This window comes from Triturus cristatus, chromosome 9, assembly GCF_964204655.1.
Source record: "Triturus cristatus chromosome 9, aTriCri1.1, whole genome shotgun sequence".
Classification (NCBI taxonomy): domain Eukaryota; kingdom Metazoa; phylum Chordata; class Amphibia; order Caudata; family Salamandridae; genus Triturus; species Triturus cristatus.
The window spans coordinates 331,037,898-331,060,748 of record NC_140592.1 but is presented as its reverse complement, the minus strand read 5'-3'; the positions used below and the strand labels follow the sequence as shown (position 1 = coordinate 331,060,748).

At 43.7% G+C, this 22,851-nt stretch overlaps 1 protein-coding gene across 4 annotated transcripts in view; it reads right to left on the bottom strand.

The window, feature by feature from the left end:
• MST1R (macrophage stimulating 1 receptor) overlaps nt 1–22,851 on the bottom strand; it is a 391,011-nt gene that overhangs the window by 141,521 nt on the left and 226,639 nt on the right. For all 4 annotated transcript variants that reach the window (XM_085625073.1, XM_085625074.1, XM_085625072.1 and 1 more), the window contains exon 4: nt 21,591–21,713. In XM_085625073.1, the coding sequence (XP_085481199.1) occupies nt 21,591–21,713 (123 nt within the window). The remainder of the gene's footprint in view (nt 1–21,590; nt 21,714–22,851) is intronic.

The following is a 22,851-nucleotide window of genomic DNA, read 5'->3' as shown; positions in this document are numbered from 1 at the left end:
GATCATGGTTTTAATCCATCACCGTTTTTTAGCTCACTGCACCATCCCAGCTCAGAACCTGGCTACATGCAAATTAGTCTGTACCTGTCCCAGTGCATGATGGGAACAGGGCAAACCAAACTACGAAGCCAATTCTTATACTGGGAAGGAAACAAGCTTCCGGGGACCGGTTTCTGGCATCACAGCCTTCGTCGGCCCGGCTTGCCTGAATCCTGATGGGGCAATGAGCAAGGGACTCACGTCTGAGCATACCCTCCCACACTGAGTGTGGATAAAATCGATTTGGGAAAAAGGGGGTGGTGATGGACAGAGTTTCTGAATGATGCAGAATACTCTTACCAAGTCAAGAGATCATGGTTTTAATCCATCACCGTTTTTTAGCTCACTGCACCATCCCAGCTCAGAACCTGGCTACATGCAAATTAGTCTGTACCTGTCCCAGTGCATGATGGGAACAGGGCAAACCAAACTACAAAGCCAATTCTTATACTGGGAAGGAAACAAGCTTCCGGGGACCGGTTTCTGGCATCACAGCCTTCGTCGGCCCGGCTTGCCTGAATCCTGATGGTGCAATGAGCAAGGGACTCACGTCTGAGCATACCCTCCCACACTGAGTGTGGATAAAATCGATTTGGGAAAAAGGGGGTGGTGATGGACAGAGTTTCTGAATGATGCAGAATACTCTTACCAAGTCAAGAGATCATGGTTTTAATCCATCACCGTTTTTTAGCTCACTGCACCATCCCAGCTCAGAACCTGGCTACATGCAAATTAGTCTGTACCTGTCCCAGTGCATGATGGGAACAGGGCAAACCAAACTACGAAGCCAATTCTTATACTGGGAAGGAAACAAGCTTCCGGGGACCGGTTTCTGGCATCACAGCCTTCGTCGGCCCGGCTTGCCTGAATCCTGATGGTGCAATGAGCAAGGGACTCACGTCTGAGCATACCCTCCCACACTGAGTGTGGATAAAATCGATTTGGGAAAAAGGGGGTGGTGATGGACAGAGTTTCTGAATGATGCAGAATACTCTTACCAAGTCAAGAGATCATGGTTTTAATCCATCACCGTTTTTTAGCTCACTGCACCATCCCAGCTCAGAACCTGGCTACATGCAAATTAGTCTGTACCTGTCCCAGTGCATGATGGGAACAGGGCAAACCAAACTACGAAGCCAATTCTTATACTGGGAAGGAAACAAGCTTCCGGGGACCGGTTTCTGGCATCACAGCCTTCGTCGGCCCGGCTTGCCTGAATCCTGATGGTGCAATGAGCAAGGGACTCACGTCTGAGCATACCCTCCCACACTGAGTGTGGATAAAATCGATTTGGGAAAAAGGGGGTGGTGATGGACAGAGTTTCTGAATGATGCAGAATACTCTTACCAAGTCAAGAGATCATGGTTTTAATCCATCACCGTTTTTTGATGCCAGAAACCGGTCCCCGGAAGCTTGTTTCCTTCCCAGTATAAGAATTGGCTTGGTAGTTTGGTTTGCCCTGTTCCCATCATGCACTGGGACAGGTACAGACTAATTTGCATGTAGCCAGGTTCTGAGCTGGGATGGTGCAGTGAGCTAAAAAACGGTGATGGATTAAAACCATGATCTCTTGACTTGGTAAGAGTATTCTGCATCATTCAGAAACTCTGTCCATCACCACCCCCTTTTTCCCAAATCGTTTTTAACCACACTCAGTGTGGGAGGGTATGCTCAGACGTGAGTCCCTTGCTCATTGCACCATCAGGATTCAGGCAAGCCGGGCCGACGAAGGCTGTGATGCCAGAAACCGGTCCCCGGAAGCTTGTTTCCTTCCCAGTATAAGAATTGGCTTCGTAGTTTGGTTTGCCCTGTTCCCATCATGCACTGGGACAGGTACAGACTAATTTGCATGTAGCCAGGTTCTGAGCTGGGATGGTGCAGTGAGCTAAAAAACGGTGATGGATTAAAACCATGATCTCTTGACTTGGTAAGAGTATGCATCATTCAGAAACTCTGTCCATCACCACCCCCTTTTTCCCAAATCTACTACCAACTTAGAGCGGCCTGTCGGGAGCTGCACCCGTTTCCACAGCCCCCTCCTTCGATGGCTGCCCTCGACCTGGTATACACTTCTGCTTCCCCCCGCAAGCTGGTCTCCAGACTTTACGCCCTTACACTGGCAGCATCCTTGATCTCTGCGGAACGGGCACGCGTTGCGTGGAGTGAGGACCTGGGTATCGACCTCTCTCCGGAGACCTGGCTGTACTGCTGTAGGCAGACTAAACGATTGTCTCCAAACTACCGTCTGCGACTCATCCACTTTAAATATTTGCACAGATTGTACCGCTCCCCTGCCCAGTGGTATAGAATAGGCCTCGTTTCCAGCGATAGATGTCTTCATTGCGCTGCCCCCGCCCCTGACTTTTCTCATCTCGCATGGTTGTGTCCCAAGGTATCTGCATATTGGCGATGTGTGCACTACCATCACTGAGATCACTTCCATGCCAGTTTTACCTGACCCGTTGATGTCTATTAGGTTTTGTGAAACACTGTTCTGACGCCTTACGGCTATGCTGCTTGTTCTCGCACGACATAGGGTCACCATGCATTGGGGCCAAAGGCCCGCGCCCAAAGTTGATGCTTGGCTTGAGGACGCGGCGTGTTGTCAGACACTTCTGTCTGAATTTTGGGACCTGATGCCGGCATCTGGTTGGCTGCATGACATCTGGGGACCCTTCGTTTCATACCTTCTACGCCAGAGCACCTTGCCCCCTGCGTCCTCTCTCGCGCTCCCTGCCGGCTCATCACCCGCGGTGGCTGCCGGTGCTGGCTCGTAGTGGTGGCCCCCCTCCTCTGCTCATTACTTACCCGCTAGGACCTCTCTTACACATATTTTGCCTCGTTTGGGCATTTTATCTGGCCCCTCCTACTCCTTTCTTCGCTGTTTCCCCTCATACACGCTGTCATTTTGTAATTGTTTTTATGATGTGCCTTCACTTCCTAATCTGCGGAATATCTGCCTGTGTACCTTGTAACTGGATGTGCAATCTTTTCAATAAAGTGCCTTTAAAATAAAAAAAAACATAAGGTATCCACACTAAATGTGCCTTTTTTCCCCAACATCTTTGGCATTCCAAACAGCCGCGGTCCGTGCAGATAACAGCGGTGGGGCCGTGTAAGGGGGGATTTCGAGGGACGGTGTAGAAGGAAATTAATAATTACATTTTCCCTCGGCATCGTCCCCTGAAATCCCCCCTTACACAGCCCCACCGCTGTTACCTGCACGGACTGTGGCTGATTCCAAAGGTACTCAGGATTTGTGGATTCCCCCGGAGGGGACTATATAACTTGCCAAAATATTGCTACATTTTGAGGTTTTGGGGAAAAAAAGGAAAACAGTGCTCATAAAAATGGCATCAAAGAACGGTTTGATGTGCTAAAGTCACCATCTTCCCAGCTTTCAGGAACATGCAGAGCTGAAACAAACACAAAAACGACTTTACCACAGTTTTGGCATTTTTCAAAGAGGTTGCTCATGTTTCCTATTTTTTGTGCTTTCAACCTACTTCCAGTTTGTGGTGCAAATCAATATGAAACCCATGGGTGATCCATAAAGGATACATATACATGAAAACTAGGAAATATTCTGAATTCAGCAAGGAGCCATATGTGTGAATCCCTAAAGGTTCCCCCTAAGAAACTAACTGTTGAAATAAAGAAATATTGAAAACGAGTAGGAAAAACAGCCTGTAACTTTGTCATGTTGGCCAATTTACAAAGACAACATACCATTGCTTTTGCTAGACCCTTTTGCTTGTGGGGATATTTAGGGTTTGTAGGTTCTCCAAGAACCTGCGGTACCCAGAGCTAACAACTGAGCGGCACAGTGCAATGGATTTTCATTGTGTACAGAGTACAGACCAATTTATATGGTGAAATATGTAGAATGAACAACGGGAATCAAGGTAACCTATGTATTTCTAAAATGGGCACAAGAAGTGGAGTTTAGAAGCAGTGGTTATTTGTACATCTCTAAATTTGTGAGAGCCCATACGAGCACATTGGAGGGTATTATTCAAAATGTCTTCTTTCGTACACACTGGCTAATGTTTGGAAAGCACCAATGCAGTGAAATCCAATTGGTAATAATAAATTATCCTACGCAACACATGTCTTTTGATAAAAACAGATACATCACGTTTCCACTCAAAATGGAGCAGTATTGTACAAAGTCGGTAGTTGTAGATTTTGGACCCTAGCTAAACCAGCACCTAGGGAAACCTAGAAAACTAGAATGTGATGAAATGTTCTGGAACCTGTGAGGAGCCACCAGCGTCCTTCCACCTAGCATTCCACTAAGTCTTCTGATGCATGGGCCCAGTACCCAAGACAGGAAATGGCAACATGGATACATCACGTTTCTACTAAAAATGGACCAGTGTTGTGCAAAGTGGGTAGTTGTGGATTTTGGACCCTAGCTCAACAGCACCTTGGGAAATATAGACCACCTGTACATTTTTTAAAACTAGACACCTGGGGAATCGAGGATGGGGTGATTGTGTTGCCCTCTACAGGTTGTTTTACCCAGAATCCATTGCAAACCTCACATTTTTACAAAAAAAACATTTTACAACATTTCTGTGATAGAAAGTTCTGGACTCTGCGGGAAGCCACAAACTCCCTAGCACCCAGCAGTACCCTAAGTCTTCTAATAAAAAGGGTACCTACCTTGTGTGGGCAGGCCTAGTGCCCACAACAGGAAATGCCCCAAAATACAATGTGAAGACATCAACATTTTCTGCCACAAAAATAATCTGATTTGGCAATGGGGGTAGGAGCATATTTTTGCCCGAGAACCAACTGCGACCCAGGTAAACCTACCAAACCCAGACATTTCTGAAAACTAGACAGGCAGGGAGGTATGCCGAGCGTGGATCCCACAAGGTTTTCTACCCCACAGTGCCCTGTAAATCTCAAACTTCGCCTAAAATTGCACATTTTCCTTGCATAAACTTCCAGAATCAGCAGGAATCCACAACATTTGTACCACCCAGCATTCTTCTACTTGTCCCGATAAAAATGCTACCTCACTTGTGTGGCTGGACCTAGTGCATGTGACAGACAAGCATCAAACCAAGGTCGATGGGAGTCTCGCAGAGCAGGGATCCACTATGGAAAGGTACCATTGGAAGGGCTGTGGTAAATAAAATTCCTTTACCGGGACTGAATTTGATACGGAATCATAATAAAATAGCTCAGTAAAATGAGAGGCAGAATCCGTGATATTAGAGTTTCGGAATGGGCTTTATTCCAATGATCGATTATAATCGGATGCTCCAAGTTCCATCACCACGGGGGTTCAGGAAGTGAAGTACATACTTTATTGACAAGAAGTAACTTTTATAATACATACATTACAATGAAGCGAATGCAGTAGGCGTAACAATTGATAAGGAAAATGACGTTTCACCTGCGTAACCAAAAATGGGTGTAATAAGGAAAAAAAAAGAACATGATTGGTTATGATGTCATACATAGGTGGATCTATAAGATAATACTTGGCATAGATGCGCGCGCGGCAGCATGACGCGTAATTGACGTGTAACTAGGGGGTGAAGGGGGCTTGACATTAGCTCTACATGTGGAGACGAAAAGTCTGGGGGGTCAAGTCAACCTAATCCCAAATCATATCTAACATCCTATGTTTAAAGAACTATGTTATCCACAAAAGAAGGACTCTCGGACAGAATCTATTCTATACTGACTGTGCGTGCGTGTACAAGCGTCTAAGTGTCTACACTGAATGCGAGGGGGTAGGAATTATTCCATGGTAACAGGGCTATGAATTACTTGTATGAGGACAGAGAGGCCGAGCCTTTGCTCAGTAGCTGGAAGAATGTTTACTTAAGCTGCTAGGCAGGAATGCATCGGCTGAGGGGGAAGCAGATAATTCGAAGGTGAAATACAGTTCTTGGCAGAGAATAGGCTGATGTCAGGCTTCGTGAGCCGCGCAGAGAATGAGACAAAGTTCATGGTCACAGATGCAGGCTCAGACTGGAGCTTTCAGAGGCAGAAGGCAAGAAGAGTTTGATGACAGAATCAGGGCCTACTTGCCTGGACTGTAAAATGGCATAAGTGAACCATATAAAGCCGGTGGCCTTTTATATTTAGGAATGGAATATCCGGCCTATTCATGGCGGATCTGACAGAGGACATGTTGACGGTGGACGCACATGTATTTGCGTCTTCATAACTGGAACTGGAGGGAACATACATGTACTTGTGACATGCACATAGAACCGTTGGGGTCCAAGATAGGGGACATAACTGACCAGGAAAATCCACATTTCCACATTCCCTCCTTGTCCCCTACTTGCCCTTCAAGAGATATCAATCTTCATCAATCCATTGATTTGTTCATGTAGCATCATTTGTTCTTCTTTCTTCTTCCGTGATCTTGAATGAAATCTTGGTGGTGGAATACACGATGTGGCACACAGACCACAAATCGCTGGTCCACATTGTAGACATAGACAGCAACTGAATAGTATGAGAAGGCCAATACCTAGGAAGGATAAAACTCTCCATCCCCAGGCTGATATCACACTCCAAAACCAACTGGACCAAGTCCAAGTGCCTGGGTTCTGGTGTATCTGGTTTACAATCTTATGAAGGCGAGTGATGGCTTTATATACAGATGGCGAATTTTCTGGTATGAATACGCAGCAGCTTGATCCGATGACCCTACAAGCTCCGCCCCTATCAGCCAGGATGACGTCAAGGACAAGACGATTTTGAAGCACAACAATCCGCATAGCAGACTGCTCTTCCGTTAAATTGCCTAAGGCGGAAATAGTCTCATTCACTACTGCTTCAAGGGTTCTAGTTAATCTACGTATCAGCTTACTATTAGTAACAGTACCTATATAGGGAAAGATGCCTTTATTAAAATCTACATACTTGTCCCATGCTGTCTCAGTGTAATCGACAATGGGGAGATCTCTCCGCTCTCTGTTGTGTACTAAATGAATGTTTCTGTAATAATCAGGAGGAGCTAGGAAAACAGGTGGCAAAAGGAATGCAATGTAGCAGGTACCATCCCAATCTAGAGGTAGACGCATATATGCCGTCTGACCACATATAAAGTAGGAGTGGCGAGAAGCTTTAAATGAAGATTTTCCTTGATCACTGAATTCTACTATAGTAGTGCATTTACTATGGCCCATATGTATGGAACCAACCTTTCTTACACACAATTCACCCTTCGCTGGGAATACTGACATGGTGGGTAAGACTAGTTCAATTTCGGATACGACATTTAGAATCATGAGATTTGGTGTAAAATTACCTAATCCATATACTTCATTTTCTAGATCAGTTCCTGTTCTTTTGGGGCGACCCTCCTTGTCAGGGTAGCAGACCTTGAGTAAAACTAGGTTCAGGTTTCCCCATATCCAATGATCTTGGTAAACTGCGGTGTCTGAGTCTATGGAATTGATTAAACTAAACCATGCTCCACAGGACCCATTATGTGTAAATGGATGTGGAAAGAAAGGCAGGACTCCTTCATAATTTTGATAGGGAGGGAGTCGGCCACACACCCAACAATTGGTGGCATTACTAGTCTGATGGGAATGATGTAACATACTAATGAAAGTGTTATTGCGCAGCGCAAGTCTATAAGACAATTCATGCGGAGGTAAGTCACTAAAAGAATGTTCAGCAGCAACATTATAAACATGTCTAGAAATAGGGTAATATATGTGCAACAACATACTTGTAATAATTATTAAAAGACTCAATAAAAACAAAATTAATAATGTCCCTATACAGTGGCTACGCAGTGATTTACAATACGCCTGTCGTTTCAACATTTTCCGGGTATTTTCTCTACTCAGGTCCAAGGGATACATGTCAGAGACAATTCGACCGCTTCACCTTGGAGAGGACTTAAACAATCAAATTGCTCGACTTGATGGGCCTAAGCTTTAGTTTGTAGTTCTCAGAGTCATTCGGTTCAACAAAGGGAAGTTTTGAATCAGTCTGTGAGGGAGTGCAGGGCACAATGTCTATATCCGAGGATAGTCCATGAAATTTCTTGATATGACTTGAATGAATCCAGCCCTTGCGGCCCTCGATCTTCACGGCTGTTCTTGTGGTCAGCAGGACCAACTTGGGTGCTTTCCACCTGGGCTCCAGCTGAGTCTTTCGGTCGAAATTCCTCACAAAGACAAGATCACCCGGAACAACGTCATGGGGTTTCACCTCAGTGTTGTCGGGAAAGGCTGCAGCTACCTGTGAACGACAAGATTGTAGTGCAGACATCAAGGAAGCCAAGTAATCTGTCAGCATATTACAGTCAATATCAGTTATTTTGCGTGGTATAGGCGTCCCCCACATATTCGGTGGTCTGCCGAAGATCACCTCATACGGGGATAGCCCTGTTCGAGAGTGTGCTACCATTCTCATGTAAAAGAGTGCAACGGGTAACGCTACTACCCAGTCGACACCTTTCTCTCTGCATATTTTGGACATTCTGATTTTCAGTATCTGGTTATGTCTTTCTACGAGACCTGCAGCCTCGGGGTGTCGGACACAGTGGAATTTCCACTGGTATCCTAACAGAAGTGAAACGTGTTTCATTAATTCGGATGAGAACGGCTGGCCGTTATCTGAGTGAACAGCACGTGGTAAACCGTATCGTGGGAAGAATTCTCGAACCAACTGTTTGGCAGTAGTCGGGGCAGTGTAATCTGAAACCGGGTACGCCTCTGTCCAACGGGACAGAGCGCAGACAACTACGAGAACATATTTGAATCCTCGACATCGTTCCATCTGGATATAGTCCATCTGGAGTACTTCAAAAGGATGATTAGGAGTATGAAATCCACCCTGTTCTACGGGAACGCTTTTTCCTGGGTTGAACTGACAACAGATCATACAGGTACGGACCTTTTGTTTGGCTGCTGCTCGTAAATGTTTATTGAACCAAATGTGTTGAATGCTGTCTAGCATAGCTTTTTCTCCTAGATGTGCTGGACTATGTATAGTGTTAATTATAACTTGGACCATTGAATCAGGAAGGAACCATACAGACTTTTCCTTCATCATCCATCCTTGGTCCGTTTGGATCCCTCCTAATTCAGTCCATTTCTTTATTTCGTCTGGTGTAGCATGTGTCTGTATGTCAATTACGTCAAGAGTAGGATCTTTAACTGTCATACAATGTGTCGGTGTCGGGACTATTGTCTTTGTCATGTCGGGGGTTTGAGTTTGAGCAGTCTGTTTAGCTGTTCTGTCGGCTAGATCATTGCCTTGGGAAATGATATCAGTAACCTTCGTATGAGCCTTACATTTCATAATTGATATTGCAGTGGGTAGATGTATTGCATCTAATAAGGCATGAATGAGGTGTCCGTGCTGAATGTGGGCACCGTGGGAAGTTAAATAACCTCTCTCTCGCCACAGCACGCCGAAGTCATGTACAACTCCGAATGCATAACGTGAGTCAGTGTATATGTTAACTTTTTTATTCGTGGCTTGAATACAGGCTTGTGTCAGAGCGATGAGTTCTGCGGCTTGAGCTGACAAAGTATTTATACGATTAGTTTCAATGACTTCAGTATCTGTTGTGACTGCGTAAGCGGCCACTAACTCTCCTGTACTTGTTCTCATGCATGAACCATCTACATACAATGTCAGGTCTGGATCTGACAATGGAACATCGGTTAAGTCTTGTCTGGGTTTCGTCGTTATCGTAATAACTTCAATACAGTCATGAGCTAGTGGGTCTGTTCCGATTACAGGTAAAAGTGTGGCAGGATTCAATGTGTTACAGCGTCTGATTTCTATATGTGGCTGAAACAATGTAAGTTCATACCCTGTAAGTCGTGCTATAGTCAAGTGTTGTGTTTGTGTTCTATTTACAAGAACCTCTACTGCGTGTGGTACTTGAACTGTCAATGGATGTCCTAACACTATGGCATCGCTTTGTCTGATTGCTAAAGCTGTCGCTGCCACTGATTTCAGGCATGCAGGCAAAGCCTGAGCTACGGGATCTAATGTACTAGAAAAATAAGCACATGGTTTGTGTGCTCCTGCTTGTTCCTGTGTGAGTACTGATAAGGCAGTACCTTCGCGTTCTGTAACAAAGAGTGTAAACTGTTTTCTGTAACATGGTGTTGCTAAAACAGGTGCTTGACATAAAGCTTTCTTTAGGCTTTCAAAAGCTTGTGTGTGTTCCTGAGTCCAAGGGAGAACAGTCGATGTGGCTGCCTCCTGTGTGGTTAACTGAATGAGTGGTTTTGCTAGAAATGCGTACTGAGGGATCCACTGCCTGCAATATGACGTGAGGCCTATGAAAGCTCGTACTTCCTTTTGTGTCTTGGGTATTGGCATGTTAGCTATTAACTGAATGCGGTCGGGTGTAAGCTGCCTTCCCTCCTTGGACAGCGAGTGTCCAAGATAAACAACTCGCTGGACACAGAATTGCAGCTTAGAAGGGGACACCTTGTGCCCCTTTTCGGCTAGAAATTGTAAAACTGTCAGTGATGCTTTTTCACATTCCGGTTCGCTTCTCGCGGTGATCAGCAGATCATCGACATATTGAAGCAAGGCAGTGTTAACTGGCATGTGGATACTGTCAAGTTCTCGTTTCAGTGCTTGGCTATAGATGCTGGGGCTTTCTGTAAATCCTTGAGGTGCGCGTGAGAATTTAAAGCTACGCCCATTTAAACTAAATCCGAACAAATATTGACTTTCCGGATCTATTGGGACGCTGAAAAAGGCATTCTTGAGATCAATTACAGTAAAGAATGTTGCTTCGGAATCAATAGCTGTCAATAATGACGAGATATCTGGGACCACAGGAAATTGTGGCACAATGCATTTGTTTAACTCGCGCAGATCAATGACCAATCGATATACTGGCGGGGCTGTAGGATCTGTTCGTTTAAGAACCGGAATTATCGGTGAATTACATACATTGGAGTCTGTTTCTACAACTACTCCTTGGGCAATTAGCTCGTCAATGATTTGTAGTAAAGCCACCACAGCATCTGGTGGTAATTTGTATTGTCGCATTCGTGGTAGCACCACTCCTGCCTTTAGTGTGACTCGATATGGTGTAATATTCATGCAACCAACATCAGTAGGGCCTTGTGCCCATAGATGTGTAGGTAAAGTCTGTAGTCGGGGATCCATGTCTCTAGATACATAGTGACCTTTAAAATCACGTAAAAACAACCTTACTCCTTCCGGAGAACAACATATTATGGCTCCTAAAGCTTTCAACGTTTTTATTCCTAACAAGTTTTCTGGACATGATTTAGTAAGCAATAAATCTGTAGTTCGGGTCAGAGGTCCTATCGTAAGTGGAAGAGGCTGTGATACTTCATTAACAATAGGTTTTCCTGAAAAACCAAGGGAAATATTCTGAGAGCCTGAGAGGGGTGCCCCTGGAACTTCACTACGTTTTATAGTTGTTCGACTTGCCCCTGTATCGAGTAAAAATTTTCTATCTTGACCTAATAATTCACTATGTACATAAGGTCCTTCTTGATCTACAGGAATCTCGATAAGGGGTAAGTCAACTTCCCTCTCTAGGCTAGTTCATGCGTAACGCTGATACTCAGGATATTCATACTGTGCAGTCTGATACATTTGTCGTGTTGTGGTCTGTGTGGCAGCAGCAGGCAACGGTGGTGCAGCTGGCACAAACTGTATTGGCTGTTGTGCGGCTGGCATGGCCTGGGCATGCTGCATAGCTCCTTGTTCATTCTGATCTTGTCTGAGTGGCCGTGATCTTTCTTGTGTTTTACCTATGGCGATATTATGTTTTAAAACTGGACAATCGTGTACGTAATGACCTGGCTTTTTACAATAATTGCATGTCCCTTTTACAGGTCCTGCTGAATCGGAATGTGTCATACCCTTTTTATGTCCTTCAGCTGGAACTGTCTGGGAAACTAGCATTTTCATTTTTGTGTCTTTCATGCGTCTGTGTTAATGTTCTTGTTCCTCTCTAATTCTATTGTGATGATACTGTAACATTTGTAACATTTGTGATGGAGTGTTACCTTGCCAGGTACTCTCGAATTTTAATACTCTATTCTTTACCGGGGGCAGGGCATTTTCTACTAATTTTGTTACAAACAGATGCGGGTATGATTCGCTACTTGCTTTTATGCCACTATTTATACCAAAACATTTCTCGAATCGGGCATAGTAATCACTAGTGTCTTCATCTTGCTTCTGTTTACAGGCTGAAATTGTACCCCAATCTTCCTTTTTCGTAGTTAATAAACGTGGCAGTACCTGTACTAGTAGACCTGGTAGTGCTTTAGTTTTGTCCCCAAGCCCCGAACCTGGACCTCGGGCCCTTTCTTCTGCTTCTAATGCTGACCATTCTATCTTTTGGTCTCCTACCTCCCACTCTTTTTCCTTGAGTTTTTCATAAATGCCAGCAGGCATCAACACCTTTAATATTGTCATAATGTCGGGATAGGTATACTCTCCCATGAGTAACATGTCTTTAATTTCTCGGTGAAAACCCGCTGGATCTTTGTCATGACTGGGTACCACTTTCTTCATTTGTAACAGTTCTATTTTTGATATGGGCGTATATACAAATACGCGCCTAAACTCATTGTCCTCGCCTTTTATTGGGTGTACTTCTCGTAAGGGATTCTGTCTATCCATGTGATACGTGGTTCTTTCCTTGCCGGGCAATGAGACATGCTCTGAGCATACAAAAAGAATATACTGCTTTCTTGATACTAGAATTTCTTTAATTAATTTAGTACCTGGACCTCTCCATTTATTCATAAGCAATTCAGTCAATATGTCAGGTAAGGGACCAGGGTCCGAATGCTGACTCTGATATAGTATAATGAGTTGTTGAATCATATAAATCCCAGCTAACCTCTGTTCATCTGGGGTGAGATTCAAAAATGTGCGTACTACTGTAGCATCACTATATTTTCCGGGACTGTCCACCCAGTGGACAGCTGCCCTGGCTAAATCTTGTTCATCCATAGAGTCGAGAAAATGATATCCCCTTCGTTCTCGGAGTAGTTTGTCGGCGGTTTGGAACGAATGCTCGTTAGACCTTATATTAATTATAGGTATCTGGAAATTCCTGTTATTATCTAGACATATTGGACGTATTGAATCAGTATGACATCTAGTCTGATCCCTATTACAAGATCTTCCTCTACCTACATAGGCTATGGTGTCTGGCTGTTCCGCGGGCGGTCCTGACCCTTCTTCCTCGCTTTGTTCGAACTCGTCTGTCTCTAATCTCTCTTCGTGTAGGCGTTCTATTTCTTTACGGATCTTTCGGCACATGGCTATTATACAATTTTGCTTATCGTGTCTCCCTTCTGATATATTCTGGCTCCATCTTGTAAGAATTTTCATTGCATCCGGGTCTACCCCCGGTCGGTCTTGATTTCTGATCACACAGTTTATGAGGAAACGTAACAGTTCCCCCTGTATCTCTACTTTCTGGTATTCCATAGCTCTGTTAATACATTCTGGATCTCGCCCTGTTTGGACAAAATGGTATATTTTATCTAGATGCACAGTCATTCCTGGTAGCTTCGCTAAATACCCTGCGGCTCGTCTGATACGTAATGATGCCAGGATCATTTCGTCCTCTTTACCGAGCACCGGGTCATATCTACAATCTATAAGAAGTTCCTTAAGCGTACGATCACTTACGAATTTGGGTGTACGTGAATGCGCTGACTCTTGAAAAATAAGTTTATTTATTCTAGGTGGCGTAGAAAAATCATTGGTAGCACCTCCCGTGGCCCCATCTGGGGCGTCGGGTGTGAAAGGATTCGTCGAACGTGACACAGCAACTATAGGTGTGGACACAGCTATAGAAGTAGCTGTAGGAACGGATGCAGAAACAGATGTGCTTGCCGGAACTTGTGACTCGATTTGTTGCTGTAGGGATACGGGTGCTGGATCTTGGCGTTGGACCTCCCTGGTATGCGGTCTATGTGGGGCGGAATTAGCATACTCGGGAGCTGCGTCATCTAAATATGAGGAAAGAAAAACATCTTCTGCGGTTCTAGGATGCCCCTTAGGATGTACCTTAATTGGGAATAATGGGGGTGGCAAGTCTTTCGGTATCTCTGGGGTAGCCTTAGGTAATCCTTCGGCTAGAAGGGGATACATACCATTCATGAGGGCATTTCTTTGTCTATCTACTTGTTCTGATTTCACTCGGATACCTTCCTCAATTAATAGATTGTCTCGAACTTTATTTGAACTTTCTTTACTCTTCTCTTCCTGTCTACGTGCTTTTTCCGTACGTCTATGAGATTCTTTACGCCATAACTCAACGGCGTCTTTCTGTGACTGTCTGACTTTCCTTTTCCATAACTCTTCCTCGACTTTCATGATGCACTCTGCATCCCAGGTCCCCGCTGCGGGCCACCTCTGACTTTCTGGCAATCCCTTGGTGTAGTCTACCCATAAATCAAGAAATAATATAGCGTCTAAGCCATGTTTGTGATACATGAAGTGCCCTGGAGTATCCCTAGGAGGAATAGGGACGGCTTCTTCAAGTACCCCTTTTCTAGTAGTGATCTGTCTTAATTTCGAAAAGAGCGGCATATTGACAACTGATCTGATACTTAATCTTGAACACACTTAATACAAAAGCACACTAATGAACAACCATTCATACCACAATATGCAGGACGTTTAACACATTAAACATTGAACATTAAGCATTTTTAACCTTTAACATAAACAACAATGATGATCGTCTGCATAACTGACCACCAAGCATAATTCTTGACAATAACTAGATACTTCGGAATACTTGATATACTGCTAAACAGTACAGATACACTGCTAAAACAGTGCAGACCGTATTTGTGTACCCAAACCCGTCTTGACCGGCACAACCTATGTGCACGTCAGAAATGCCTCCCCAGTAATGGTACTCACCGGGTAGCTTCGGAAACGGAAGGCCTCGGTAACTTGAACTTGAACCGGACTGGACTCGACTCGACTCGTCGGAAACTGGGCTTGACTTCGAACTGGTGGGTCTCTGTATACCTCGGATCTTGCTCTCTCAGCTAGGCTCTGGTCGGGATACTTCGCACTTCTCACCGCCTCGTCTGGGTGTTGATCGCAGTCTCAGTCGCCCCCGCTTGACCGGAGGGAGATACAGGAAATCCTGCTGGTACGCGTAATTGTCCGTCCAGCTGTGGCAGGAGACCGGGCCTACAACTCACCGCCGGCGCGTGAGATGAGAAAGTGTCCCTGTTCGGGCGCCATCATGTGGTAAATAAAATTCCTTTACCGGGACTGAATTTGATACGGAATCATAATAAAATAGCTCAGTAAAATGAGAGGCAGAATCCGTGATATTAGAGTTTCGGAATGGGCTTTATTCCAATGATCGATTATAATCGGATGCTCCAAGTTCCATCACCACGGGGGTTCAGGAAGTGAAGTACATACTTTATTGACAAGAAGTAACTTTTATAATACATACATTACAATGAAGCGAATGCAGTAGGCGTAACAATTGATAAGGAAAATGACGTTTCACCTGCGTAACCAAAAATGGGTGTAATAAGGAAAAAAAAAGAACATGATTGGTTATGATGTCATACATAGGTGGATCTATAAGATAATACTTGGCATAGATGCGCGCGCGGCAGCATGACGCGTAATTGACGTGTAACTAGGGGGTGAAGGGGGCTTGACATTAGCTCTACATGTGGAGACGAAAAGTCTGGGGGGTCAAGTCAACCTAATCCCAAATCATATCTAACATCCTATGTTTAAAGAACTATGTTATCCACAAAAGAAGGACTCTCGGACAGAATCTATTCTATACTGACTGTGCGTGCGTGTACAAGCGTCTAAGTGTCTACACTGAATGCGAGGGGGTAGGAATTATTCCATGGTAACAGGGCTATGAATTACTTGTATGAGGACAGAGAGGCCGAGCCTTTGCTCAGTAGCTGGAAGAATGTTTACTTAAGCTGCTAGGCAGGAATGCATCGGCTGAGGGGGAAGCAGATAATTCGAAGGTGAAATACAGTTCTTGGCAGAGAATAGGCTGATGTCAGGCTTCGTGAGCCGCGCAGAGAATGAGACAAAGTTCATGGTCACAGATGCAGGCTCAGACTGGAGCTTTCAGAGGCAGAAGGCAAGAAGAGTTTGATGACAGAATCAGGGCCTACTTGCCTGGACTGTAAAATGGCATAAGTGAACCATATAAAGCCGGTGGCCTTTTATATTTAGGAATGGAATATCCGGCCTATTCATGGCGGATCTGACAGAGGACATGTTGACGGTGGACGCACATGTATTTGCGTCTTCATAACTGGAACTGGAGGGAACATACATGTACTTGTGACATGCACATAGAACCGTTGGGGTCCAAGATAGGGGACATAACTGACCAGGAAAATCCACATTTCCACATTTCCCTATCCAAAAATACCTCTACCCTGTGCTTCGGTGGGCTGAGATATAGCCCTGAGCACCGAAGCAGTGAAAGTGAAATGAGCCGATCGGCTCATATCACTTTCTCTGAAATTACGGCAGCGTGCCACATACGCCAATCATCATTTCAGAGAGAAAAAAAAAATGCCTTGGATGCAGGGGAAGCTCTTCCCCAGCTCCTGAGGTTATTTTAAACTAAAGGAAATCCCTCTGGTGCTCACACCAGAGGCATTTCCTGCCTCTGGTGTGAGGACGGCTTGGAGCCAACCTCAGCACACGAGGACCGTTGCGAACTGCACCGAAGTGGTTAATATTTAAATGTTTATAGTTTTGAATTATATATTTTAAATTAATACTTTTAGTTATATTTCTTTATTGCAGTATTAATTTATCCATCTTCCAATTTTATGGTTTAAAAAATAAACGCAATACCTTTACACCTTTTCATATCAATATATTTTCTTAATCCAACCCCTACTTTATTTCTTGACCTTTTTCTTTCCATTTAATTAACCTAGTTCCTAGATTTATCTTTATTATCCGCATCCCACTACCTCAGTCAACAGGTATGCAACCATTGCTTGCACACTAAATGCATTGCATATCACTTTACTATTAAAACTATCAATGAGATAACTATGAATGCAGTTGATTGCCAGAAAAATAATGTCTGTGCAGAGTGAGGGTTGGCAGCCCACACCAAGAGGCCACAGGGACTGACCACAAGCATTTGGCTTGAAAGTTATAGTTTGCATGGTGTTGAGCAAGTTATGGATTGTGAAGCTAACCATGACAAATGTCAGTTTCTTTTAATTCATAACCATGAGTAACTTTAAAAGTGCTTTTTAAGTGGATAGCTGATGTCTTTCCAAACATACATCAAGATGTTATCATTAAAGCTAATCTTGACTTTTCTTTACCCTTTTTCATTTCAGCGAATATATACACACACAAATATTGTGATAAATCAAAGTTGAAGGATTCCAGCGCTGTCAGAGGTACTGGGCCCCAATTATAACAAATGGCTGTACACTGTAATATTGTGTAGGGAATATAGAGTTACTTAAATATCAAGACCTAAAATATTGAGGAGATAAGTACATATAGGCAAGTATTAATTTACTACTCTTACCTCCACTTCTACGTATCTTGAAGTTATAGATTATCAAGGTACACATATGCGGAGTTATATATACTTTCCTGTCAATATTCAATTGTATACTGGACCCCCAATGCTGGTGGCATCTTTAACAGTGCACCAGCAAACCCTACCCCGAGAAACGCTAGGCCCCTTTGCACCATATACAACATGATGGATGCATTAAAAAAGTCAGTACTATTGGCTTAGTCAGGGTGTCCAAAAAATCAAAGGAGGGAGTGAAGAGGAAAAGGTAGAATCGTCCTCCTCTTGATACAGTTATCCAACATAGGGATTCTACCATGTATTATGTGAATATATATGCACCCATGTGTGTGCTGCTATTTTTATTTTTATCTGAAGTGTTTAGTCAAATAGACAATGCTAGAAGGAGCGCGATCACCAAAGGAAGTACCTTCTCGTGGCTCGTCGGAGCCTCAACGAGCCACGAGAAGGTACTTCCTTTGGCGCCCTACACCGCTCGTGTGAGCTCATGGAGCGATAACGATAAAATTCTAAAGATATACAAGTGGTATATTTTTCTACTCCCATAACAGGGAACAAAGGACAGTGTTTGTGACTATCAGGCATATGTACATTTATTCTATCACCCATTGAGGTGAAACAGGGATCGGGTTTTTGGTCCTGAGGAAGAAAGCCAAGGGGATGGCTTCTGAAACATGTCGACCTTGTAGGAGGTGACTCATAATAGTACACCATCTACACCGCCCCACTTTTACTATTCTCAGCCAGGGAAGACAATAAAGTATTTTCGTTCCACTAGACAGAGAATTTTTAACCATCTCACATTTTCTTTTCACGATCCCACGCACTACACTTACTCACCAATCACTGAATAAAGTGCTCCTGCGTCTACGTACGTCGTAGCACGCCCCGTCCAGGAGAGGGGCGGGAAGACCCCAATGATGAAGCATGACACCGAATCAGATTTCAGTGTGTGAGTGGTATTTTACAATTTTTTGAAACATTGCCCTTCCCACAAATTGAGAGAAGGAGCTCTGATCCTTTTGCACCATTTTTCACGTATGACTAAACACTTCAAATAAAAATAGCAGCACACACATGGGTGCATATATATTCACATAATACATGGTAGAATCCCTATGTTGGATAATTAGTCAGGGTGTCACCATACAGTTAATAACAGAATGCATTTCAAGATGAAACATTTGATGGTGGCATCAAGAATATGCGCCGATTGTTAACTTTCACTGACATCAGGAATGTACAGTGATTTGTACTTTCATTTTGCACATGCCATTCCTATACAATAAAACGGTGCATATTTCATACCCGAGTCCTACTTTTTCATGAAGCACTTTGGCACAGCAATCTCAGAGAACATAACAAAGCTCCATGCATGGCAGCACCAGGAGGCATAAGTGCCGGCTCCAGAAGTGCTTGCCAGTAGAGGAAAGCTCTCCCAGGATCATTCTTTACCCACCCTGGCGCTTTAAAGCGGCAAGCCAAAAACGAGCTGACTGGGGTGTACAAAGGACAAACCAAAAATTACTGATTGAGATACAAAGGTGCCCACAATAGACACCCCGCACAATTATTCTTTCAACAGGGGCTTTTGTGGCAAGCTTGGCTATTGAAACTTTCCTTTCTCTTACAGCACTCCTGCTGGCGGATTCACATTTTCTGTCTGTTTTTTAACACCAGCAGATGCTGCTGCAATCACATCCATATGGGAGACCAAACTCAGGTTCAGGTTGGCAATCTGTGTGCCGCACTCTCGATATGCCAGCCAGGGAAGTCAGCTTCTTTCTCACCTCTTGTCTGCCTTCTGATGCTCCTGCAGAAAGCAACAGAGCGCAAGAACAAGGTGGAGAGGCAGGATGCCTGGGGGGCTGTTCCAGCCCCTTTGTGAGCTTCAAAGAACGTCTTCCCCGTCACTGGCAGGTGTAGTGCATACCTTGGCCTGCCTTCCTTTGTCTTCCTAGTCAGCTTGGCTCCAAACCCAGTGGTGGGGGGGGATGACCACAAGATAGGGTTCGCCCATAATCCTAGACCCACCTCTGGGTGGGCACAGGGAGCTCTGAGTAGGGCAAGAAAGGTCTCTGTCATCCCAGATTTAGGTAGACAGGGGCACTGTGGGTTGGCTTAGAGTAAAACACACTGGAAGTGCTGCAAAGGTGGGTATTGTCATCCCTGGGAACCTGTACCCCATTGATAAGGGAGTGATCAGGAGTTTCCCCATCCACAGGTTGCCACTGAGCACAAATGTTGCACACCCAATACCCTCTTCAGATCACTTCTGGACCTGCAGAAGCACAGAAGAGGACTGGACCTGCTCTCCATCTTTCACACAGGACAAAGAAGTCGACTCCAGGGTCATAATGCTGACCTCCTGCTTGGGCTACAGGAACACAAGTCCCAAGAACAGTTTTCTCAGCGTTCTCTGCTGACCAGTTCAACCTAGACCTGCCCAAAATACGTTCTGGTGCTACTTTAACCTTAAACTTCCAAAATTCATAAGTCCGGTTCTACTAATTGAATTTTTGTTGCTTTGGTGTCATTTTATAAAATATTCTCTCTCTTTCTAAAATGGTTTGGTATATTTCTTCTGTTGAGTTTTCACTTTAATACGGTTTAAGTACTGCATAAATACTTTACACATTGCTTGTAAGTTAAGCCTGATTGCTTTTGTACCAAACCTCCTGAGGGATAAGCATAGTTTTATTTAGTGACTTCTATGGTTTATCCTGACAAAGACTGTGGATACTATTTAAGGTGGGTCCTTACAACCCCTATTTTAATATTCCAATTTCTTACTGACTGATTGGCCAAAAAGAAAAAATGTTTCCTTGAAAGTGAGCAATGGAAGTATACAAGCCAGCCAATGAAAAGAATGATAAAGGGGATATGCTCTAGGGGAGGGACAAAGACAAAAAGTGCAATGCAAGTCATCAAATAAGAAGCAAACAAATGAGACTGATGAAGTCAACCAATAGTAAACAATGGGCGGGCTGTAACCCCACTGTAAATTCTTGGTAAGCCTAGAACCAGCTTGCACTTCTTGGGAGGCAAGACCTAAAACTTCAGACCAGTTTCCTAAGAATTATGTTTTTCTCCTCAAAACTTCCTGCTGATAGATAGCGTTTTTCCTATCACTCTGAACATTTTGGCATTTCATATTTTCAGACAATAATGCAGCATTTGAGGCCCCATGTTATCAGGTCTTTCACAAATTATGTGATTTCCAGACCAAATAAATACTTTTATAACCAGATCGGTCATTGGTGTGGGCATTGAAAAATAAGCTGACCCCTGACAACATCTATAAAAGTGTACATTTACACTTCTTGCAAAGGTTCTCTTCAATTGAATAGTATGTTATGTTGGACAGCTGCGCAATGCTATATGCCACTACTCTACCATTGACTCATAGCCTGCAAGGGGGTGCAGTGCGTGCGGGAGTGAAAGAAGGAATTGTCTGACACTTACAAAACCTTGTTCAAACATACAATTGTTGCACAGTGCAATTTGTTCCCCAAAGTCTTGTGGTTACTCTCTAGACAAGCAGTTTTTAACCTCTGCGTGGGGACCCCAGGATTTTTGTTCGATATTTAAATGAACTATTTAATCATTTGTGTATTTGTTTGGTGAATGCTTTTTTTTCTGTATTTGTGTGAATTGTTTTGCGGTTCAAATCATTGAAATTGCATACGCCACTGCCCCTGGCTCCCACTAAGAAGTCAGTTGGGGGCCCGGATTCCAGCAATAATTAAGTGAGAGTTCACACAAGTCGAAAGGTTAAGAACCACTGGCCTAGACATTTTTATGTGTATTTAGCATCCGGGGTACAGAGGTTGACCAACACAACACAAAAATAAGGCAGGTGCAAGAAAATACCTTACTAATGGCTCCAACATGCCCTAAATAAATGCAAAAATATTGTCCTTTTTAACATACTTCACTTTTATGCCTCCCGCTATCCCAAACATCTACTCAATCCTTTTCAGACCTTGTTTCCAGTGACAAACAGGAGCGAGTCCCCCAGCTGGCTGACCTCCGGCAACACTGGCTGTCCCTCAGCCAGGGAAAAGTTGGTTAGGGTCCGGCTGTTGCTGTTCCTCTGAAGAGACACCTAGGGAAGGAAATCACGGAGTTAGGAAGAGTTTACAAAGCCAATAGGTCTGCCATATTTTTTGTGTGTTCGCTTTCATGTCTCTTTTTTTCCTCTTCCACAACCCCACCCCATCCAATCATAACCTACATACATCTCATACATTCACGCCTCAAAATCCGAAGACACACGAAAAAAAACATGGGTGGCACATCCTTCTCTGTTCAAGCAGCCAAACTATTGAACTCGTTACCCCCCAACATAAGATCCACGGACAACCACCTTATCTTCAGAAAACTACTCAAGAATTGGCTCTTCCCCACATAAGCACCATACGCAAACAGAAATATACAGCATATCCCTCTGTATACAAGCATTTATTTGTACTATAGATATGTACCTATCTTTCTGTATTGCTTTGTATAAACATGTAGAATAATTATGCTGTTAAAAAATAAATAAAATAAATTATTGAGTACAACAACACTTGAAAGCCAGAGTTTATCTAATGCATCTTTAATCTACATATACTTACTTCCTTTATGCATCTAAATACCTTCCATGTACTTGGATCTATATATTCATTACTTTTCTCCTAAAAAAGCATATCCAATGCACTACCCTAGTTCTCACCCTACACCTCTCTCAATATATCTTCTTAAACCAACTTTCTGATTCATCTCAAACTTCTTTCTACTACTCTTTCCACTACCACTACACCTCTATCAATATATCCTCTACATCTACTCTCTCATTTATCCCAAAGCCCATACCACTACTATGATCCCCAAAATAACCCTTTCTAGACTCTTCCCTACTCTACCCCTCCTTGCATTATCTGACACCTTTTTACTATACAGATCCCTCTGACTCTTCCCCTCCACATCTCTTTTTACTCATCCCAAGCCTCCTCCTACTGCTATGACCTCCAAAACAAACCAAAAAAAAGTCTAAATCCTCCACTCTTCTACCCCTCCACTATCATTTTCAATCAAAGTAATAGACTAACATGTCCACTTTTCAAATTTCATATTTAACTACACTAATTCACCACTATTCCTTTATGGGTTCCAGAGTAGCGTGCTACTCGCCCAAAGAGTGCTTCAACACCTCATCAGGGGTGGCATGCACTATATAAATGCAAACCTTTTTCCTTCTT